Consider the following 20,709-nt stretch of genomic DNA (forward strand, 5'->3'; position numbering starts at 1 on the left):
CAGGAAACACTCAAAATTAACATACCCCATTCAACTGAAAGAGCCTTTTGTGTGGGCTCCAGCAGGCTGCCTGGAAGTCTCTCCTCAATCAATCAACAGGGTCATGTGATATCCTGCCTCCTGGTGTGGGAATCTCTGAGGTGTTAAGGTTTCCCAGCCTCTTGGCCTCTGGGAACAGCAGGTGGCTAAGATTTTCAATTAACCAACATGCTTTGAAGTCCCTGTTGACTCAGGTCCCTTTGTCAGCCAGTTCTCCTGTCAGAGTTTAGACCGCTAGCGCTGCCTTGGGGAATTTGTCGGTACTGCATCCATTTTTGAGTTGTCTTGAATTTGACAGGAGATTTTTGCTATTGTTCTGATAGGCATCCTGACATTAGAGTGGTTATGTGGAACCCCCCCCACAAGAAGGTTGAATCTTTAGAGTGGTCTTGTGCCAACTGCGCAGTTCTCCTGGATTCTGGCGTGAATGTGGGCGGCGATAGCTCATCCCCACATCCACCCAGTCTATTGATTTAGTTTGTTCTGGTATAGAAAAATGGGCGGCAACAGCTCATCCCCCACATCTACCCTATCTATTGATTCAACATGGGTCAAAACCCTTGACATGTGTCTGTAATCTTATTCTGACCCTCGCACTCTAAAACTAAATCTAAGGTGCAAAAGGATGCTGTGTCTGGATCTTGACGCTGCACAAAAGTTCAAATCCAATGCAAAATGTAAGTTTAACCAAAGAGTTCCAAACTAAAACAAATTCAAAGTTCCAGGGGATGACCCCCTTCCCCCAGATTCAACTTCAACAATATGAAATTTCAAAACAAAAGAATGACCAAGTTCCTGGTAAACCAAGCGGGGGCAATTCATACCTCTCCTCTTGGATGGTTCACAATTCTCGGGGCATAGGTTTCTTTCCCAAAGCACCTCTTCACACACAAGACAGTTCAGAATCCCAAGGGCATGGGCCTTCCTTGGAGTTCTTAGATGCAAGCTTCACACTCGTGGGTTACCTGGTATACTCCCCTGCCAGGTTCTTTTCCACTTTTCCGAATAACTCACAACCCTTGAGGTTGTCTCCTTTTAATGATATAAAGTTCACACTTTTTCTTTTGTACAGACTTTCAGCATTTAACTTGCAGTCCTTCTCAAATACTTAGCTCTGCCTGTATACTCTCCTGCCTGGATTTTCATGCATTCTTGAAAATCATTTAAATTATAGTCTTTCTCATACTTGGTTTTGCCTGTAATACTCCCCTGCCAGGACCTGTACGTTTTTTTTCCATTTTGTTCATTAAATAATGTTTGCCCAAAGTGGCTTCTTAGAGTTTGTTCAACAGAGTTCTCTTTAATATTTATTGTTACATTCACTTTCCTCTTGTAAACATGGGCTCATTCATCCGTTGCTGGTACAATTCACAAGTACTTCAGGTTCTTCATACACTTTGTTTTGAGACCTTTGTGTGCCTTGTTCAATCCGGCATACACTTGTAAGCACCCCGGTAACCTGTTTGCTTTCCCTGGGCATACTGGGTGCCGGAAATGCTCTTTGTGTGTCTTTGTTCTGGTTTCCTTCACTGCGCTGGCTTGGCGTACGGCCTGTTAGCCGATGTGCTTTCTTCATGCCTCTTTCACCTGTGCGCAGCTACTGCTGCTTCGCGCTCTGTTATGGCGGCTTTTCTGCACTGTAACTTCCTTCTGTGGTCTTGGGTCTCGCCTGCAGCTTCCCGTGGTGTGCTCCTGCTTGATGTTCTGACTGGCAATGTGCGTTACAGTGTGCGTCCGCTCCTGCAGCTCACTCACCTCATCTGCTGTGTCGAATCTAGAAGTTCCCGGTCTGTCGGATCAATCTCTAAAGACTAGACTGCGCCGTTGGTTTGCCGGTCCTAGTCATCTTTATTGCTCTGGCCCTCTTCCTCATCCCAGTTGTCAGATTGGTTTTAGCACAATACTAAGGAAGTGGGTGTTGGAATCTATTGGGACTAATGATCACTACTTCCTCTCTTCCTTGTTCTAGTTGTGGATACATTATATTCCCTCTGTCATGTGGGGGAATATTGGCAGTAGAGTTGGCAAGGGTTTGAGGGAAGATATTACAATAGGCCATCAGGGCCTGTGGAAAGGAGGGGCATCCCTAGAAGGGAGTGGGGGGGTATATGATTTCCCCCAACAATGCGATATTGTTCCACTGGGAATCGCCTCTCCCCATGTGATCCTCCCACATAGAGCCGCCCCCACGGTCAGGATCAGGTAGCGGCTGCCGGCCCCAGGACCCTTGAGAAGAGGCTATCCCAGGGAAAGGAGTGATGACAATGTCAGATTCATTACAGAAGTTACTCCCTTCTCTTTCCCAGTCCTGAGGCCTTTTCTACCGTCTGTCCGTGGCCTTGGCATGACATCTCTGTCTGGATGTGCTAAGGAAGTGTCAGCTTTACTATATAATTGGGCCTGGAATAAGTCACTGTTTTCTATCACGTGGTAGATGGGCAATGTTCAGAGCTCAATTTCATCTATTTATTGAATTTTCTGTTATTCTAACTTGTGCTTTCCTTTGGTGACCACTTGGGGTGCTGTATATTCATGCGTTATAGGATCAATTGACACAGTAGCTACTTGCTCCTGGCATTTAAGAATACATCTTATTTCTCACTGCTACCAACTGAAACTAACTCTTAATAGTTTCATGCTGTGTGCCATGGGAAATGCTTAGAGTGCAGTTTCAGCTTCTAAGCAGAACTCCTCTGGACGCACTGACCTCAGTGCTTGGGGCTGCTGTCTGAGCCTCATGGGACCTAGAATTTTTATGTCAGTATTTCAGAATTGTGTCTTGCAGGGTTTGGACTGAGTAATGGTGGTACTTTGGTTCTTTCTCTGCCATGTTGGCGTTCTTTGTGTCAGTGTTCTTCATGTCTTTTGCATGCCGTCATTTAATTATTCCCTGCCCATGAATACTTCAACCTCTCACTACCTACCCATTTTCATTCAACAACCCTGTCTGGGTTTTCTGCAACCTGCCGCTGCTTCTGTGAATGCAAACTACTTCTCGCCCTACTTGTCACACAACCTTTTCTACTCTTCATGGTGTCTGCCTGACCATTGGTGTTGACTGTTTCTCTGCTTGCACCTTTGTAGATGCTCGGGAGAAGGTGGAGGCGTGGCCATACCTGGTGCAATGTAATTTCAATTATCACAAAACTCTGTCAAGCTAATTTTGACTGCGAAGTAAGGGAGATTTATGTTGTGGGGGGAGGAATGGGAGAGTATTAGTACAGTTAAGCACACATAAAGTGCTCAAATATTAGCGTCCACACACAGGTGCAAAAGTATTCTCCTTTTGTAGACCTTTAACACACTAAGCAGGTACAATTCAAGAAAGGGATGTAACCCCAAACCACACTTATCTATACATATATGTACACAGTTATTAGTCTCAAAATTAGACTACTGACCCTTCACAATAAAAAAAGCAAAACAGTTCAAATCAGTGAAACAAGAGCAACTGTAAATAGCAAAGTGAAAGATCAATGCATTTAAAACTGTATAACCAGCTTTCTAAATATAACAAGCAATTCTTCCGTACCAGGTAAGAAAGCCTAGTATTTGAACAGAGACAAAGTTCCAGGTATGCAAGGACTTTGGAGGGGTGATGGAAGTCTCTAAAGTGCTCCTCGAACAACCTTTGGCAATGCTGATAGGTTGGAAGAAGTTGCAGAATTGAAGCACCTTTGAAGATAACAGGTTAGTAAATGTCTTTAGGGGTACTCTCTCTCTCGAGTCAACCACTCTAGGGGTTAGCATGGGGAGGGTTACTTGGCTGCAACTCCACCGATCGCAGCCAGTTAAGAGATTTATCCCTATGGCTGGAAGTGGGCCTCAAAACAGGTAATCGCACTTCCACCGCTTACTTCGATTTTCTGAGTTGATCCCATTGATTACAGTATAGGGGTTGCGGGTGCAGTGGCAGAAGTTGGCATCGGGATTGGGTCCGATTTAACCGGTTGTAGTGAGCTCCAATAGGACGGTTCTAACAGTCTTCAAACTGGGTGGCCCTGACACACACTTCAAGACAGTAGCCACCACAGATAAATGTGAAGAAACATCAAAGACACAGCAGAGTATCTGCAGAGAAACCCCCAGTCTGGGGGGGTACAGGCATGGTTTATGTTGATGAAGGAAGACTAGGCTACAGAAATGCATCTCTTTGCGAGGGAAAGCAGCAACAGCAGGGGTAGGATGATTCTGGGACATTCCCATTGACTTCTGGCCATCGGCATCTTGTGCGGAGTCCGAACTGGTTGAGCCCACCAGCGTAGGTCTTCTAGAATTGTTGCAAAAGCAGCATGGCATCACCAGGAGTGTCATGCCTACCCCCGGGCATCCAGACTAAGTCCAGCAACCCCGGAAGCAAGCATCATGTTACCCAGAGAAAACCCAGCAACGCTTGTTGGGGGCTATATGGGTACAGTCCTGGCATCTATGGCGCCAGGCTCATATGGGAGAACAGTTGTGGTGCCATAGGCGCCAGGCTCATATGTTAAAATTTACCTGATGCAGACCATGCTGCAAGAGATCCAAGCCCTTTACCTAGGGACTATTTTGTTACTCGGGTGTGGTTGTGGAGGAATACTTACCTGGGACTACTTTGGAGGCTATTTAAACCACATCCGAATGGGCAGCACACGCTTCGCGTTATTCTGCTTCCAGCAGCGTAACGCTCACCGTGCCTGCAGTCAGCATCCAGCCTCGTGCCACGCCCGCCTCGAGTCCAGAGCTCCTAGAAAGAAGAGAAAGAAGAAGAAAGGTTAGAACAAGAACATTATTGGGTTTCTTACCTGATTCCGGATTCATTGCATCTTTGCACGAGAAAAATACTTTATTTTAAACACGGCGCATCGCCAGCAGCAGCGCCGCGCCATACTCACCGTTCCTCGCAGCATCTCTACGATCCGGCGCTGTCTCCATATTAAGTTGCCGCATTCCAGCACCTAAGGGGGACAAGAAAACAACAAGGTGAGCCAAGGGGAAACAAATAAGGACAATCTCTTGCCACCATATACTTACCTGATTTTACCGCCGGAGGGATTATTCACCAGCACGCCAAATCTTCTTACGCCGCACCTGTAAGAAAAGAGACCGCAGCGAGTTAAACTTTGGCATCATTTAACGGACAGTGTGGAATAGCAGACTCTTACCAGAACGCTTTCAGCTGCCACAGAACTATCTTCATTTGGGTCTAAGCTGCAAGATAAACAAAGGAATTGGACAAGAGTGATTTATTCAGACATTTTTGAACTCTTTAGAACTATACACTTACGGCCCTTCGCCAGGAGTTTTGGAGCCAAGATTGTCTAGAACTCTTCCAATATCCTCAAGCCAGTGAAGTAACTGGCCATCAACGCGCCCCTGCGTTCCTCGCAGGATGGAGAGCTCATCATTCAAAACTATAAGGTGAGCTTGGTGAAAGGGAATATCAATGGGGACGCAGTGAGGGGCTATTGCTCAACTCCACGGGTGGCTAATTCCCTTTCTCCGCCTTTAGGAGACTACTTCTACGGGTCAAGCAGACAAAGCTAGGTGGGCCAGTCCAGTCAGTCATCTCTGCACTATGCATCACGTTGGTGGAGACCGCGGCTGTCCAGTTCCGCCCGACACCCCTGTGGGAACCAGGTGAGCGTAACAAGGAGATGGCTTTGGCGATTCTGGTTGACCACAGCTGCATTCTTCTGGTCTAGGTGGGAGGCTTCTCTTGGGTCATGGCTCCAGTGGACGATCTGAGGAACATCTGCAGAGCTTCTCTTCCCTTCCCAAATTTAGGTTGGGTGTGTTCCAGCCCACTATTAGCAAGGATATGAACCATTATAAACAGTTAAGGGCTGTCCAATCAAAGACAACCTTGAACCCTACATCTGCCCAGCACCAGGCATGGTCTAGGGCAGATGTAGATTGTGTCGACAGTCCCATCCTCCTTTCCGCAAGATCACACACAAGCACTTTGCCCGGTAATCCAAACTGGATCCTGTGAAAGTGAATACCATAGATGGCAGTTTCCAGACCTGGCTTTCAGGAAGAAGGCCACAGCACAAAGTGGCCAAAGGACAGGGATCTTTTCTGACTCCCTCCTCCACCCACCAAGATGGAGGTTGTACTTATTGACTTGAATACATGAGGGGTCACGTGACTACCCCTTGTCCCTCTTTGTGTGAGACAGTGGAAGTGGTATCTTTTCACACTAGATGTGTGAATGAGGGTTGTTGTCAGCCTAACCCTAGTTCTGACTGGCATATTAATCCACACTGTCTATGACAGTGTGGATTAATTGTTTTGTGCATGAGACCTTTCCAGAATGCATGGGTGGGCTTGGAGAGATGGTTTGCCGTTGGCTGACCACCCATTGGTTTGTTTTATGTTTTGTTTGTGATTGGGTGTGGTAACTGATTCCCGAGGGGGATAAAGCAGGCCTCTTTGCCCACACACCTTGTTTACTGCTGGATCACCAAATCTACAATCTGGGAGACCTGCTTGAGGAAGGACCAGAGCTCTGTACCAGCACCCTTTGATGCTTGGAGCAATCTGATGGTGAAGCTGTGCCTCTCCAAAGGATACGAGAAGGAACTTGCAGTGGCACTTTTTTCTCCTGGTCCTGTGGGAACAACTGGATCACACCTACGAAGGACTCGCTTTCCTGAAGATCCTGACCTTTCCTGCATCGCAGGACTCCTAATTGGGTGCACCAACACTGCCAGGACTCTGAATACTGTCTTGAGCGGACCGGACCTGAGTCTTCAGCCCAAGGCCCCAGGTAAGCGCTCTGGTTCCATCCCCTCTCACCTCGGATGCTCAAGAAGCCATGCTGACTCAAATCATATGACCACCCTGCTAGCCTTCCCGAGCCTTCGGCCATGTCTAGCACCTCTTTAGTGTGACCTTCCTCGACATTTCTTCAAAATCTGCTCTTCCTTGGGGTCTCATTTCTAAGCCCCTTGCTCAATTTCAAGTGACTCTTGAGGGCTTACCTGCAATTAACTCCAGAAACTGCTCCTTGGGTCACTTTGGCCAGAGGCAACTCCTTCCCGCCAAAGACTGCCCCGTCTCACATGGTCACTCTGCCAGCCTAGATAGTAAAGCATTTACTTACCTGTTAATGCTGTTTCTTTTTCATGAAGGACTCTTGGATTCTGAGAGAAATGTTATTTTGGACTGTTACTTACCTGATAAATTGTTGCATCTTCTGTTTTACAAAGTTTAATTACATGTTCGTGTTCTATTTTACTGTTTGCCTTTTCTTCTTGCCTTCTCTTATTTGGTATTCGCATAAGTGTGTTCTGTACATCCTTTAAGTTGGGCCTGGGCTCGCTCCCTGAATCCTGGTGAGCTTGAGGGCATCAGCGCCCAGCCCTTTACAAATGTCAAAAATAAATACATCACTAGTAGTACCTGGGTAAGGAGGATGGACCTGAGAATCCTGACCACGGGTCTTTAAAGAAAAGAAAATATCAGGGGAAGCAAAAAGGCATAGCTCATAGCTGGGGGCTCCATTTATGTCAATGGAAGGAATGTTGTAAAAAAGACAAATCTTTCGTAATAGAAGCCACTATCAACAAAAGGATCTTGAGAAAGCACCGGAACCAAGTGCCGTTTCAGCAGACTGTTACATTGACATCAAATAGAGAAATTGTTTAAAGAAAGCAGTGTTTTCTGGAACACTTGAATTGAGAAATGATAGCACCATCTGACTATATCAAATGCTGTGATATGGACTGATGCGATATGTTGCCAATTAACAAATGAAATGATTCTAATAAACACACTCTTTTAATCACTTAAATGCCTAGGCTGTGGCTGTCCGTGTCCTGAGCAAGTCTTCTTTGCTGCCAAGGATGTAGAGGGGTTTGTGCAGCATTCACTTTCAAATGGCATTGGCACTACACACAAAAAAGATGTTGCTGTGAAACGTTTAAAAAAGGAGATGCACAGAGTTCTTAAATTGTCACATGAACACAAACCAGTTGTACGTTTTCAGGAAATATTTCTTTCTTTGTTGTTCGACATTGAGGGATTTTCTTTCCAGATGAAGCAGCCCCTCTGCATGCACAGTTGATAAACCTAAGGAGTGTGCGCTGTGATTGCATCAGCCTTTTCTCTGCATGTCTGCATGTCTTGGTGGGAACCCCTTCCTGTGGCACTCTACAGTGTAGTTTGCTTCAAGGTTTAAGTGAATGGATTTCTGTAGATGGTGCCTTCTGTAAAATAAGTTGGTTTATTTCCCTGCTTGCAAACCAAATGCAACCCAAGCTGCTCTTTCACTTAAAAGCCCAAGTACCTGAGGATCTCACCCCTTGTGCTGATCTTCCACCTGCGTACCCAAATTCCTTGAACACCTATACAACCTACCTCACATGTTCACAATCACCACATCCTCTGAAACTACATAAACCTTCTGGATACCCTCAAATTAAACTCTCCTGGTATAATAACCCAAAAGCCCCCCCCCCGCTCATAATTCCCTAAACAGACACACGCGTGTGTGTGATGCTGTGGAAACAAGACCACGCCCCTTTATTTGTGTACTCCTCCTTCTGAGAATCTTCCCACAGATAAAATCCTCCTGAAATCCTAAACCGCCCATTCACCATTTTGTGAAAATGCATTAATGTGTAATTTAGTTTTAAATAACCTTTTTTACATGTAGATACAAAATTACAACAATAACACAATTAATCCAAATTCCACAAATCATAAAATACAATTAATTTAAATTACACAAACTCAAAAAATTCATAGTGCATATCTTTACCAATTCTGAATATAACAATTAATTGGATTTCTTAATTAACATTCACAGCTCATTTTTATTTCATTAGATTGATACAATGTCAACATCTTAACAGTGCTTATGGTATTGGGACCTCAACCCGTTCGCAAAGGTTTTGGCTGGTTAGCCATTCCTCATTAAGGATGAATTTACTGAACATTTATTCCCCTAAGTAAATTCATGGACAGAGATTCAATTACTAGATGCAACAGAGACTCGTTTGTATTCTGGACCTCGCAATGTTTACAAGAAGCTATGTCATGAGGTCTTTGTTCCTGATGATATTAATTTCCCCAATGAGTAAGTATTCAACCTGAAGCAAAAGGTATGTGTTCGCCAATAGGATTTTGGTAAATTCATCAAATATTTTGGGGTTGTACCATGACTCTTAATATCCTGAAAGAGCTGGTCATATAGTTTATACCACAATGGTGCCTCCTGTGTATCCAACCAATCTTTTCTAAACAGACTTTTTTTCACCAAGGTTGGGGTTGTAGATTAGAACGTCTGTGGAAAGACCTAGATAGTTTAAAATATTGTCACATTTCAATACAAATGTACTAATGGGATGATTTTTTACTGGGTGATAAAAAAATTCCTATAAAACTGCAACTATTTCCATTGATACCACCACTTTAATGACAGGACAGTAACACAGTTGGGTCGATTTAGTACCCTTATCCACTTTACCGTCACTTCTAAGGTCTAAGGTACCCATAAGATGGTTTATTTCGGCCCCATACATAAGGGATGCAACAACTTTACCCTTATAGATGTCAATTAATGGGCGAACCGATAATCTCCCATAGCGATTATTAATTTTCTTCATCTAAGAGGCCAAGTCTATTGCTTTTAACAACCAAGCTTCTTTTGTTGGTCTGGCCCTCAGATGGAAACCTAACTATATCAATTCCTTGGTCCTTGTTAGTGGGAAGTTCCAGGTTTTTCCATTGAAAGTTGTTTCTTAGTTGTATTTCTTGTGAATGGAATGATTTTTGTTTTTGCTGATTTTAGCCTGAAATCATTTTCACAAGAATATCCAAGAAAGGATTGCAGCGTTTAATATATACCTATCTATCAACCAGCAAATTTTAAGGGGACCTATGTGCAGTGTAGTAAAAGTTGATGTAGTCGACACTTCCCCCATATCTGATACTTGAGTTTGAATAAGCAGGGAGCCAACACACAGCCCTGTTGCAATCAATTGAAAGTTGAAATTTCATTAGATGTGGCTGCCTATTGAGTAACCCTTACCCTTATCGTTGTCTCTGAATGTATATCGACATATTCAATAAACCATCGAAATGCCCCAGTTCCTCAATTTACACCAACGTCGTTCACAATTGAATTGACCATATCGAAGGCAAATACAGGCTTTAAAGATCGGGGGTGCAATTGTTTGCAAAGTAGATTGCACAAACTTTTTTATTATAAAGCCATTTAGTGTAGCATTTAGGCCTTTTCTGAAACCTTTCTGATTTTTTTTTTTTTCTTTTTCTTTTTTTTTTGATATGCGGCCTGTAGAAGTGGCCCATTCTTCCAAGTCACGCAGTAGAAAAGACGGGAATAATTTGCGATCTGTGTCTAATAAGGTGATGGGTCGGTAATTGTTAGGGCTTTCTTTGTTACCCATCTTGCATATCTGGATATATTGGATAGTTTCAAACTATCTGGCATTTCCTTTTTTGAAAGGATGTCCTTGTGCATTATAAATAAGACTTCCGATTTTATGGTATTTGTCTGCCATTTCTGTCTGTACTTATCCATATTTATTTTTGCGCCTTTTTTCTGTATTTATCCACATTTATTTCTTGTCATATAAAAAGATAATTCACAATGTATTTTCTGCATTTATTCTAATAATAAAATGCATTTATCAAAGCGCACATGTAGCCATATAGGAAATAAATGCTAGCTCCATTTTTTCCATTACAACAAACGGTTGCTCCTCTGACTGCTGCTGCCTTAAGATATATGCTGTCAGCAATTTAAGGAACTTTAATGCTATTTTCTTTTTTTACACCTTTTACACTCTCTATGCTGCCAATCTGCAATGTGATTGTCCTGCCATGTATGAGTGAGTGACATCATAGAGAACCAGACAGACCTGTTTTTTTCCCCCATTTTTATAAATAAATTCAAAGCGAAAGCAGATTGATTTACGTCTGTATGTATGTGTAAAAATCAGTAAAAAAACGGAAAGCTGAAAGTTTTAATTAAAAACAATATCGGAACCCAGATGTCAATTGCATGCTTAAAAACATATTTCTAAAAACCATTTGGGCCAGGAGCCCTAGAGCTGGATGGCTTGGATATTATTTGCCTAATAGTTTCAATGTCAAAATCTATCACCCAGTCTGCCTCTTGGTAAGGTAGTATGGCTTTTTTCAGGGGAGCCATGTACTTATCGCTAAAATAGGCTTCCCAGATATATATGCTGATATAGGACTGGTTTGTATAACAATCTGCAGGGAGTCAAGATTGCGGACCAATGCCCAAAAGTTCTTCCCAAATACTGGTCAAAGCATTGATTCACTATCATTTTGTAGCATAAGGCTACAGTGCTCTTTTAACCAATTCCTATAACCTTGTTTTAACTGGCGAATTTGTTGAAGCGTACATTTTCCAGATAATCCTAGCTTGTTTACTACTTTAATGCATTTTCTTAATTCCTTTTTCTTGCACGTCACCATCGGGTTAAACCTGTTTTCTTATTTTTGGTTTATTTTGGTTCGTTAGCAATAGATTGAGTTTCAATGAAGATTCATTCTAGTTCAAATAATCGTTTTTTCCCCCTGCTATGTAGTGAAATTAAATTGTTTCAGTACTTGCATATTGAATCTTCTCATCATTAAAGCCTGCCAAGTTAGTGTTTCTCTTAAAATGGACCCACAGATTTGACATTTCTGCAATTAGTTTCCGATTTCTTCCCATATCCAAAGTGACCTCTAGCATATTGTTGGGAAGGGGACAGCCCCATTCCACCTACCTCCCCTAAGGCACTTTAAAGTAAGGCGAGATGCATTTGAGGCTCTGTAATGAACCAGGGGGAAGGGGCATCAGTGAAAGGTGTGCTTTCCCGTCCAATAGCACTCCATGCTAACATCATCAATTATAGGATATTCAAATGGTGCGGCCCAAGGTGCGGGCTGCATCAATGTTTTGCGTAGATATTAATATTCCTAGATGGAAGCGAAGGCTTGCGCGGTAAGCATGGCAGTGGCGGCATTGCATGCACTAGGCCCAAATCCACAAAGCAACAGAAATCTCCAGTAATGCCAGAGCTCCCATGAAGACACTTTGCACCCCCACCTGCCACACTGTTTGTCCATTGTTCTTGAAAGTATTGCAAAGATGTGTCCTTCACCCAAGGATCAGAGACCAGCGCCTGGTGGGCATGTTATCTCACTTTGGCCAAAGCACGACCTGGCCCATTCCCGAGTGACCACAAGTTATAGCCCATATAACTGACTAAACCCTAAGATCCCTGAATTTCATGACACCAGGTGCCCTTTAACAATCAACCCCAAAGTAACAAGTCCCGAAATGTTCAAAGAGGATGGACAGAATGTATTGTTGCAGCGACAGTCGGGTGATTTGTATTGCGAGGTGCTAGTAGGGATAAATTATAGTTCAAAACGAGGGTGGAAACCTTGGAGTTGGATGGCGCGGAGGGAGTGACTGAAATGTGCAGGTGAAGGTTAGAGTGTCCGGGAACCTCCATTGTGTCTGTTTTGAAGCCTGCCGATTGTACGGTACGAGTGATAAACAAGCTGTCTAGTAGGAGTATAATTTGTTGTCTGACCTTTGACGTGAGAAGAAGCTGAGCCCCGCAGCACCCACGTGATGGAAGGACTGGGCTGGGACCAATAAGATGTCATCCCATATGGATAAGGGCAGCACCTGTATAGAGTCCATCTAATCAGCCGCTTGAACATCTTTTTGGCTGAAAGTTCTTGGTAGCAGAGTTCTTTCCTGTTGCTCTCATCTGTGTATGAGATTAAAACTTGTTATCCTTACAAGATCGACTTGGGCTTTTCTTCCGTAGTGGGTTGTATTTTCTCTGGTGGGAGCGTTCAGGGCTTACTTTCAATATCATGATCGCTAAGTTTTGTTCCCTGTACTCTAAAATCCTTACATCTATCAAAACATTGTGTGAGACAAAAAATATAGTGAATGCAGGAGGATGAAAAATTATTTTCAAGTTTTCTTTTTCTCTACGTCCCATGGGAATTTTCCCTTTTATTTTTTTGTAGTACTCAGGATTGCATACGCGGGTACTCTTTATTTTCATTTTTTTTTTTTTCTTCTGTACTACATTTCAGTGTTATTTTAGGACACAATCGGGAGAGTAGGGGTTTTGCTCCATAGATTATACACTGCACTCTTTCGCAGCACTCTCCGCCGGCTTCATGTATTAAAGGATTGAGAGCAGTGCATCCAAAAAGTCTTCCCCACTGAAACAAAGGTCTCTGAAACACGAATGCCGACAATTGTACTCTTCCTACGCTGTACCCCATTTCTCATGCACGACCAGCCCACAGATGCACACGATGAGCACCCTATAACGGAGATGACTTCCTTTCACATGTGATCACATTTCTCATCTTAGACCAGAGTTCTCCAGATGTTTGATTCTCCAGAACTTTTGGACTTCAAATCCCATCAGCCCTAGCCAGTATAGTCAATGGTGTGGGAACATGGGAATCGTAGTCCAAAACATTTGGAAAGCCACAGGTTGCACACCCCTGTCTTTGCCCACCCCACACCTGGAAACATGCAGCTCCATGTCTGAGATCTCTCCTCCGAGCACTCTTTCTCCCTCTGCGGACCTCAGTTCATTTGGCCCCCAGTGTATGATGCTGCCCTGTTGACATTTCCTGGGGGTTTGGGTTCTCCAGGAGTCTGTGTGTAAACCTCCCTATTCTTCTTTCCCACAGCCTGGCGGTGTCTGTGAAAATGAACATTCTGCTCTTTGCGCCAGGGCTTCTATTCCTGCTGCTGACACGGTTTGGGCTTTTGCGGACCCTCCCAAAACTGTCTATCTGTGCCATCCTACAGGTAAGGAAGACACTGCACCATATCAGTGCTGGTCAGGACTGAAGTGCTTTTGAAGAGCTGGCTGTTGTCTCCACTCTAAATTAGCAGATGGTAGTCCAGGCTCAAAACAAAATGTACTGGTAAGTTTGTGTATTTTATTGCCAAGAATGGTAAGGCATGCTGTGGGTCACATAACAAAGAGTTTGCTGTTTGTCAGGACCCAAGTCTGTTGGCGAAGGTGTGTGGCAGCTCCAGTCCTGCATTTCTATAAGTGGTGTAGGGAAGAATTGAAGCAATTTGCCACAGCTGTGTTAGACACGCATACTTGGATAACAGGGGGTCCTTTGGTTAGGATTCAATTCCATTGGAAAAGCTGTGTGGAAATCTCTACTGTGAAGTAATGTAATGTAATGTAAAGTGGTATTAGCTACGCATGGTTTTGTAAGAAAGTCAGGCATGGTGTGTTATTTGAATAATGGGAAGGCAGATGCCCAAATAGTTGTGTTCATGAGTGCATGTCTGAAGTTACCTGTGTGCTGATATGAAAACCTCTTATGTTCCTTGTGACTAGTGTGGACTTGGGCAGGCTAGTTGAATGGGCAGCCCGCAGGTTGTGGAGTTCAGAATAGTAGTGAAGTAGGGTGATATGGAGCATTGCAGGATGGAGGTATGCATTGATAAACCATAGTGTGTATAAGCCTGAATAGCAGAGCAGAAAAAGGCACCATATGGTGTGGTACATTGGCATCGCTGGCGTGAGCGGTTAGGTATTAGTTGTCTCACTGGAGAGTTATTGGACTACTTTTACCTTCCCTTGTCCTGCCCTGATTGTGTGTTTTGCCTTCACAGGTGGTACTCGGACTGCCCTTCCTCCTGGAAAACCCTTCTGGGTACCTGACCAGGTCTTTCGACCTTGGCCGCCAGTTCCTCTTTGAGTGGACCGTGAATTGGCGGTTCCTCCCTGAGGAGATATTCCTGAACCGCAGTTTCCATTTGGCGCTGCTCAGCATGCACCTGGTTGTGCTGTTACTCTTTGCTTTCTATCAGTGGAACAGGTGAGTACTGTTTAGTATTCGGTACCTGCAGGAAGGTTTTACGCTAATTAAGCATGGGACGAATTGGGTAATGTAGAAACAAATATAGGGGCTTAACCTCTCTATTTTTAGTTCACATTTCTTAATATGCCCTACAAAAGTACATTTGTAGTGATTTTGTTTTATCACTGTCATGTATGGGAGTGAAAAAAGCATGTGGGGAAAAACTCCTCAAACCATTCTGCAATAATTATTTAGGGTTGTTTTTGTGTTTTTTAGAGTGGAAAATTGCAAATCCATTTTATTTTTATGAGAGTTGTACATTTCTTTAACATCCAAAAATGCTTTGTACATGCATTGCATGGCCATTATTCCTGATTAAAATTATTACATTTGCAAGAAATACAAGTGTGTCAGAAATGTACAATACATGTGTCTACCTTATGTACCAATACCAGAGTAATTTTATTTATTTTTTAAAAATTTTATTTAGTTCATTACAAACTTTAAAAAAAAGTCTTTCATAAATCCTCATACGCTTCTTTCAGCGTCTAAGCCATAAAATGTCATCATCAAACTCATGTCATAAAGAAAATATCCATCAGTAGCCTATCCGGGGGCATTTACAGGATCATGTTCTGTGAGTCTCTTTTCAAGAGCCTCCAAAAAGAACACCGGAGCATATACTAATTTGCGATCCGTTCCGTCAGACATCACCTTCCACAATTCTTCTCCGCTCAGGCAAGATCTTTCTGACGAAACTTTCCCCAGTGTTGAAGATCTTAGAGCTGTTAGTTCAGTGCAGTATAATACGAGGTGTTTCAAGTTCTCGTTTGCTATATCACAAAATCTACACAGGGGATCTGAGAGTGATTTTTCCTGTCGCAAGTTCAAAATTTCCTTTTTGTTTTATACAAATTCATGCGAAATTTCAGTTTCAGTTTTTCTCTTTATGGCACAAGTAAAAATTTCGAAGTAATTCGGTGTTATACGCTCTTGCTTTGGGGGCCGACAAATTCATGCAGCAGTGAGTGTTTCTGGTTTCGCAGGTTTCGCACCAATCTTGCTCCCACAAGTTTTTTTTAACTTTATTTGGGTTCTGGATCAATGTTTCGCATGAGTTTTCCCATCTTTTTGAATAGAATTAGATGTCAATTTGTCCGGTTGTTTCAGGATACCAGAGTTATAAACATGTCCTTGCTGCTTCTTGGGAAGATTGCATGAAATTAGACCATAAGAGATGGCTCTTTCTTATAATTGCAGTGTTAGAAAAGAAAACCTCCTGGCAGTCGTATCTGGGTGATAAAGTAGCCTTCCTCTAGCTTCTGACTGAGGCAAACAGATGGTAGGTAGCCCACTGCATTTGGAAAAAGGCCCCCCCTACCTTTCCAACAACTATTAATAAGTTAATGAAGGCTCAGGGAACACCAGGGCTGAATGGATCTCCGACAGGTAAAACCTCCCCCCAGCAGAGGTGCTCGCTGAATGTCCTAAAACCCAGCAATATGTGTGGGGAATTGCCATCAATAAGAAAGCTCTCAACAGGGAATAATATGTTTTTTCTTTTCTAATAGTAGTATCGGGTCAAACATTAAGTTCTCAAAAGGAAGAGTGCCTTTTAAGGGTTTCTCCACCTTTTGGCCTTGCTTCACAACTGTTTCTCAGAGGGTCTCGTCAACTTTTTGGTTTGATCAGAACACTTCTCCAGTAGAGGTATTCAACATCCTCTTGGCTTTTTCACACCCAGGCAATCCTCAGTCTCATTCTGGCTATGTGGCTCTGTTGCTCAATTGTCTTAGGAGATTCTCACCAACCGTTTAGCTTTAACAAATAAGCATCCTGTGTGGATTCTCTTGCCTCTGAGTTCTGTTGCTCAAGTGTCTCTTTATAGGCTCTCGCCATCCTTTAGGCTTTGCCATCCGAGTGTTCCTTAGAGGCATTGATTAAATCACTGGGACACGGGCTCTGGGGGACGAGAGCCACTCACTCGGTGATGGGAACCCTTGAAGCTGAAATGGGGATCACCCAGAGCTTGCCAAACCCTCCCATTGCTAGCTATACAAATCGGGAGCTCGTGCATCTCCTATAGAGAACCAGCAGAGAATTCATAACTGCGTAAAAGAAGTCACAGACACACATGCAGTTTGCCGATAAAGACCGAAGCATGCACCTTAGCCTGCCGACGGTTCCACAGCAGTTTCAAAAATTAGCCACTTGCACCTAGCCCGCATCACAGCTCCAAATTCCCTATGAGCAAGCAGAGAGAGTAGTACCAGTTCCCCATGAACCTGTCAGCTAGTGCTCTGAGATAGGAAGCAGCCATGACATTCCTTCCGGACTCTTAACATAGTGTGCCTGAACAAGGCCCTAATGAAACCATTACACATGTCCCCTCACTTTTAGTTAAAAAGCAGGAGGGTTTGCTCACAATGGGAGGAGGTGGGCAAACATTGGCAGGGCCATTCTGGGCAAGAGAATGCCAGGAAGAGATTGGTTCTTCTGGGGAATGGTACACACTATTGGTTCACTCATGTGAGCACTTGTTTTATTTTAGAAAACTCCCATCCTTTTATGTACAGAAAACCCCTATGTCCCTTACAAGTCAACTAATCTTTCCCAGAGGACTGAAAATGATTAGGAAGGGGAGTTAATGAGGCTACAACACTGCTAGGAATCAGGATCAAGGGATGCAGGCCGCACAAAACTCAGTGGTGGTTTTCTTACGTGCCTGGTATCCAGACCTGCAAGTTGCTGACAGACCTCTCTTTGCTGGAAAATGTTGTGTCTATATTTTGTATTTGTACCGCACCCATTACAGAAAGGCCATTTCTTTTTTTTATTTCCTGTGAAAACCTGAATATAAGATCCCAGTGCGTCCTGTTCCACTCTGCGCCACTCTGCCCTCATCAACCCTTTGTCTCACACATGTCACTTAGATTCTCTCGCCATCTTCTTGGTTTCTTCAGGCATCGGTTATGCAGAGAGTTTGACCAACCTCTCAACCTCCTTAGTTGTCTCAGGCTAGCATTCTTCAGTGACGTTCACCAGCCTCTTGACTTTCTCGGGTAAGAGAATATTACCATCCTCCCGAGTGCCCTTTCCAGCCACTTGCACTTGTTCTTCAAAGACTTTCACCAGCCTCTTCTTCTTGAGGGACAGACTCCTTTGAATGCTACATGCTTCTTTTAATACTTGTCCTACTTCCCATTGGTACTGGGTTTCCCCTCCTCATCTCTTTGTTCCTGTTCCTTGGTTGGTTTTCAGACTCCTGCCCTGGCCATTTTCCCAACCAGTGCGAGTAGCCGTGTACAAGGGCCTAGTGGTGATAAAATACTGATGATGATGATAGTGAGGAAGGATAAGGTGGTTAAAAGGCACTATAGGCCGGTGTAGTAGGTAAAGGACACACAAAAGTAGATATTCTGTGTAAGCAAGAGTCAGGTTTAGCCACAGGACAGGGTAGAACTCCATCCCCTCCCTCCCTTCCTGAACGTCTGACCTGAGCACTTTCTCATCTGTGTTGTTGCATATAGGTTGGCTTCTAAAGACCAATAAGAAGGCAGGCTGCTACAGGTAGCATGCTATACTCCAGAACTGGTTGATTTGCCAGCAGGATGCAGTTTCAATGGATCATGTAGGATCAACAAGGTAGAAACCCCTGCCACGCTCGGACTTCAAGAGACCAGCGAGAGCCACTGCCTCAGCCTGATTTGGATTCCCAAGTAAATGATGCGGACAAAAATATTGAAGCACGTTTTTTAAAAGATTGTATTAGTATACTGGCTTCTCAAAACCTTTATACGTATCTATAAACATACAGTTCACAAAAGGTATACAGTTCATAATTCACAGTTCCACAAGCAAAATCATAAAACTGATGACCTCATGAATAAATTCATACATCTGAAAAACCATGGGTATGAAATCCAAAGTGCTGTGTGAGAAACCTGAGGCGTTTCTCCCAGGCTAATCCCGGGGATCCTTTGTTCAGGCGGCTGGCGGAGGGCCATCGCTCTTGATTCCCAACCCTAGGGGCGGACGAGCGAGGGAGGATAACCTGGCCAGAGGGCCCTTGAGACCTGCCCTTGCGTGGGACATGGTATTCATCCCATTCTGATACACCCCTACCTGATATCCCCTCCGCTGTCATGGTATACTGTCAACAGAGTCCCACTACCCCAGTACCTTTCTGTAAGGAAAAGGCAAAACCATCAGGGAAACAAAGACACTCCCTAAATTCCAACATGAGTTTTACCCCTCTTTCATCGAAACACACTTCAACAACCCTACATTCAAACCCCTTTTCCTGACAAAAATGGACATATTTATCCCTTTTTTGTAGAACACCACCATTCCCATAATCCCATTCCCTTATTGAAATACCCAAGGACAAATACGAAGAGAAGGTCTAGGGAGTATAAGGATTACCAAGGAAAAAAAGCCTTGGGAAACAGTACACAGACTATCGCACTTTGACAGTATGTTCTCCTACTAATGGAGTCAGGCAAGGTCAGGCAGACCCAACCCTGATGCAACACCTGTATCCTGTTAACATCTTCCAGGTGTATAAAGGAAGGCTGCTGAGCAAGAAGGGTCAGTTTCTCTTGAGACACCAGAAAGGGAGGCTGAAGCCCAAGCTCTGGGAGAAAACAGTTGAACAGACCCAGCACTGGTAAAGATGTCGAGCAGAGCAGGAGCTCCCGGCAAGGTCTGTTAGTCGGAATAGGTGGAGGCAGTGAGTGAAGGCTTCTAAACCCTTCCCCCTACATTGAACTGTTTGTTTGTGTTCTCCTGCCATGGGGGCCTGGAGGCTGCCCGGTTCCCTCCCGGGTGAACAACAGAGTTGGGGAGGAGCAAGACTGGCACCTGAGGCCCATACATAAAGGCAAATATTGATTAAAAAGGAAGGCCTAGACAACCAGTTCTCGTGTACAATGAGAGAGAGCCCGGTTTGTGGCATCGCAGTAATTATCGTAACAAGTGACTGTTGCATTGTGGAACCGGTAGTTCTAGAAAACGGTGACAGAGAAAGGGGAGTTGTGATGGAAGGTGTCTAAAATGAACTGTTGAAACCAAGACCGACTCAAGCCCGACTGAAGGAAGCCTGAGTAAAGTTAAACTGCTGATGAGTGATTGAATGTTTAAAACCACAATAAGATGCCTTTGACGGAGTGGTCCGGCACCACATGTGTGCTCATTCGAAGGTCTCTGTAAGGTATCCAGCTGAGAGGTGGTAAAAGTAAAAGAAAGGCAAAGAATTGTAAATCAAAGTCGTCCTGCGACCGGTCAAGTACAATTCTGTGCACATACAAAGTTTTCGATGTTGATACAGTAAAGGTTTATGGCAAAGTAGGTAAAGTTGGTCCGAGCACGGCAGAGGGAGATTAATTGAATATTTTGTGTCAAAGTGGATCTGAGTCCAGCAGAGTGGGATCCCAGGTAAATAGTGAAAATCCTTTCTGTACATGCGAAATACTGAAAGGAAAGGAACTTTCTTGTTTGTTGCATCAGGCCCTCTGAAAGAAGAGACTTTGAATGGCAAAGAGACTGGCACAGAAGGCCATAATGTTGAAGTTTTGAACTGCACCCTCGTGCTAGAGAAGCCAGAGACTGTGTTAAGCTTAAGTGTGCCGCCTAGTCCCGTGCTGAAAACGTGGGGACGGGAAGCCAACGGCTTGAATGGATTCATTGTGAATGGATTGTCTCCTCCCACGTATTCCTCATCTTTTTTTTATTCGATATCCAGCTTCAGCTGCTTCGGAATTTCTTTTTCGGCAGAGGGCGCTGTCCGTGGATGCAGTAGTCCTGATGTCTCTCGAGGCCCTCTGTCTC

General features: G+C 43.9%; 1 protein-coding gene across 1 annotated transcript in view; it reads left to right on the forward strand.

Moving 5' to 3' along the window:
- The window catches only part of ALG3 (ALG3 alpha-1,3- mannosyltransferase), a 149,308-nt gene that overhangs the window by 36,423 nt on the left and 92,176 nt on the right, over nucleotides 1-20,709 (forward strand). The window contains exons 5-6 of the mRNA XM_069618814.1: nucleotides 13,744-13,864; nucleotides 14,693-14,898. Coding sequence (XP_069474915.1) covers nucleotides 13,744-13,864; nucleotides 14,693-14,898 — 327 coding nt within the window. The remainder of the gene's footprint in view (nucleotides 1-13,743; nucleotides 13,865-14,692; nucleotides 14,899-20,709) is intronic.

This window comes from Ambystoma mexicanum, chromosome 10 (assembly GCF_040938575.1).
Source record: "Ambystoma mexicanum isolate Mex_15411 chromosome 10, UKY_AmexF1_1, whole genome shotgun sequence".
Taxonomy (NCBI): Eukaryota; Metazoa; Chordata; class Amphibia; order Caudata; family Ambystomatidae; genus Ambystoma; species Ambystoma mexicanum.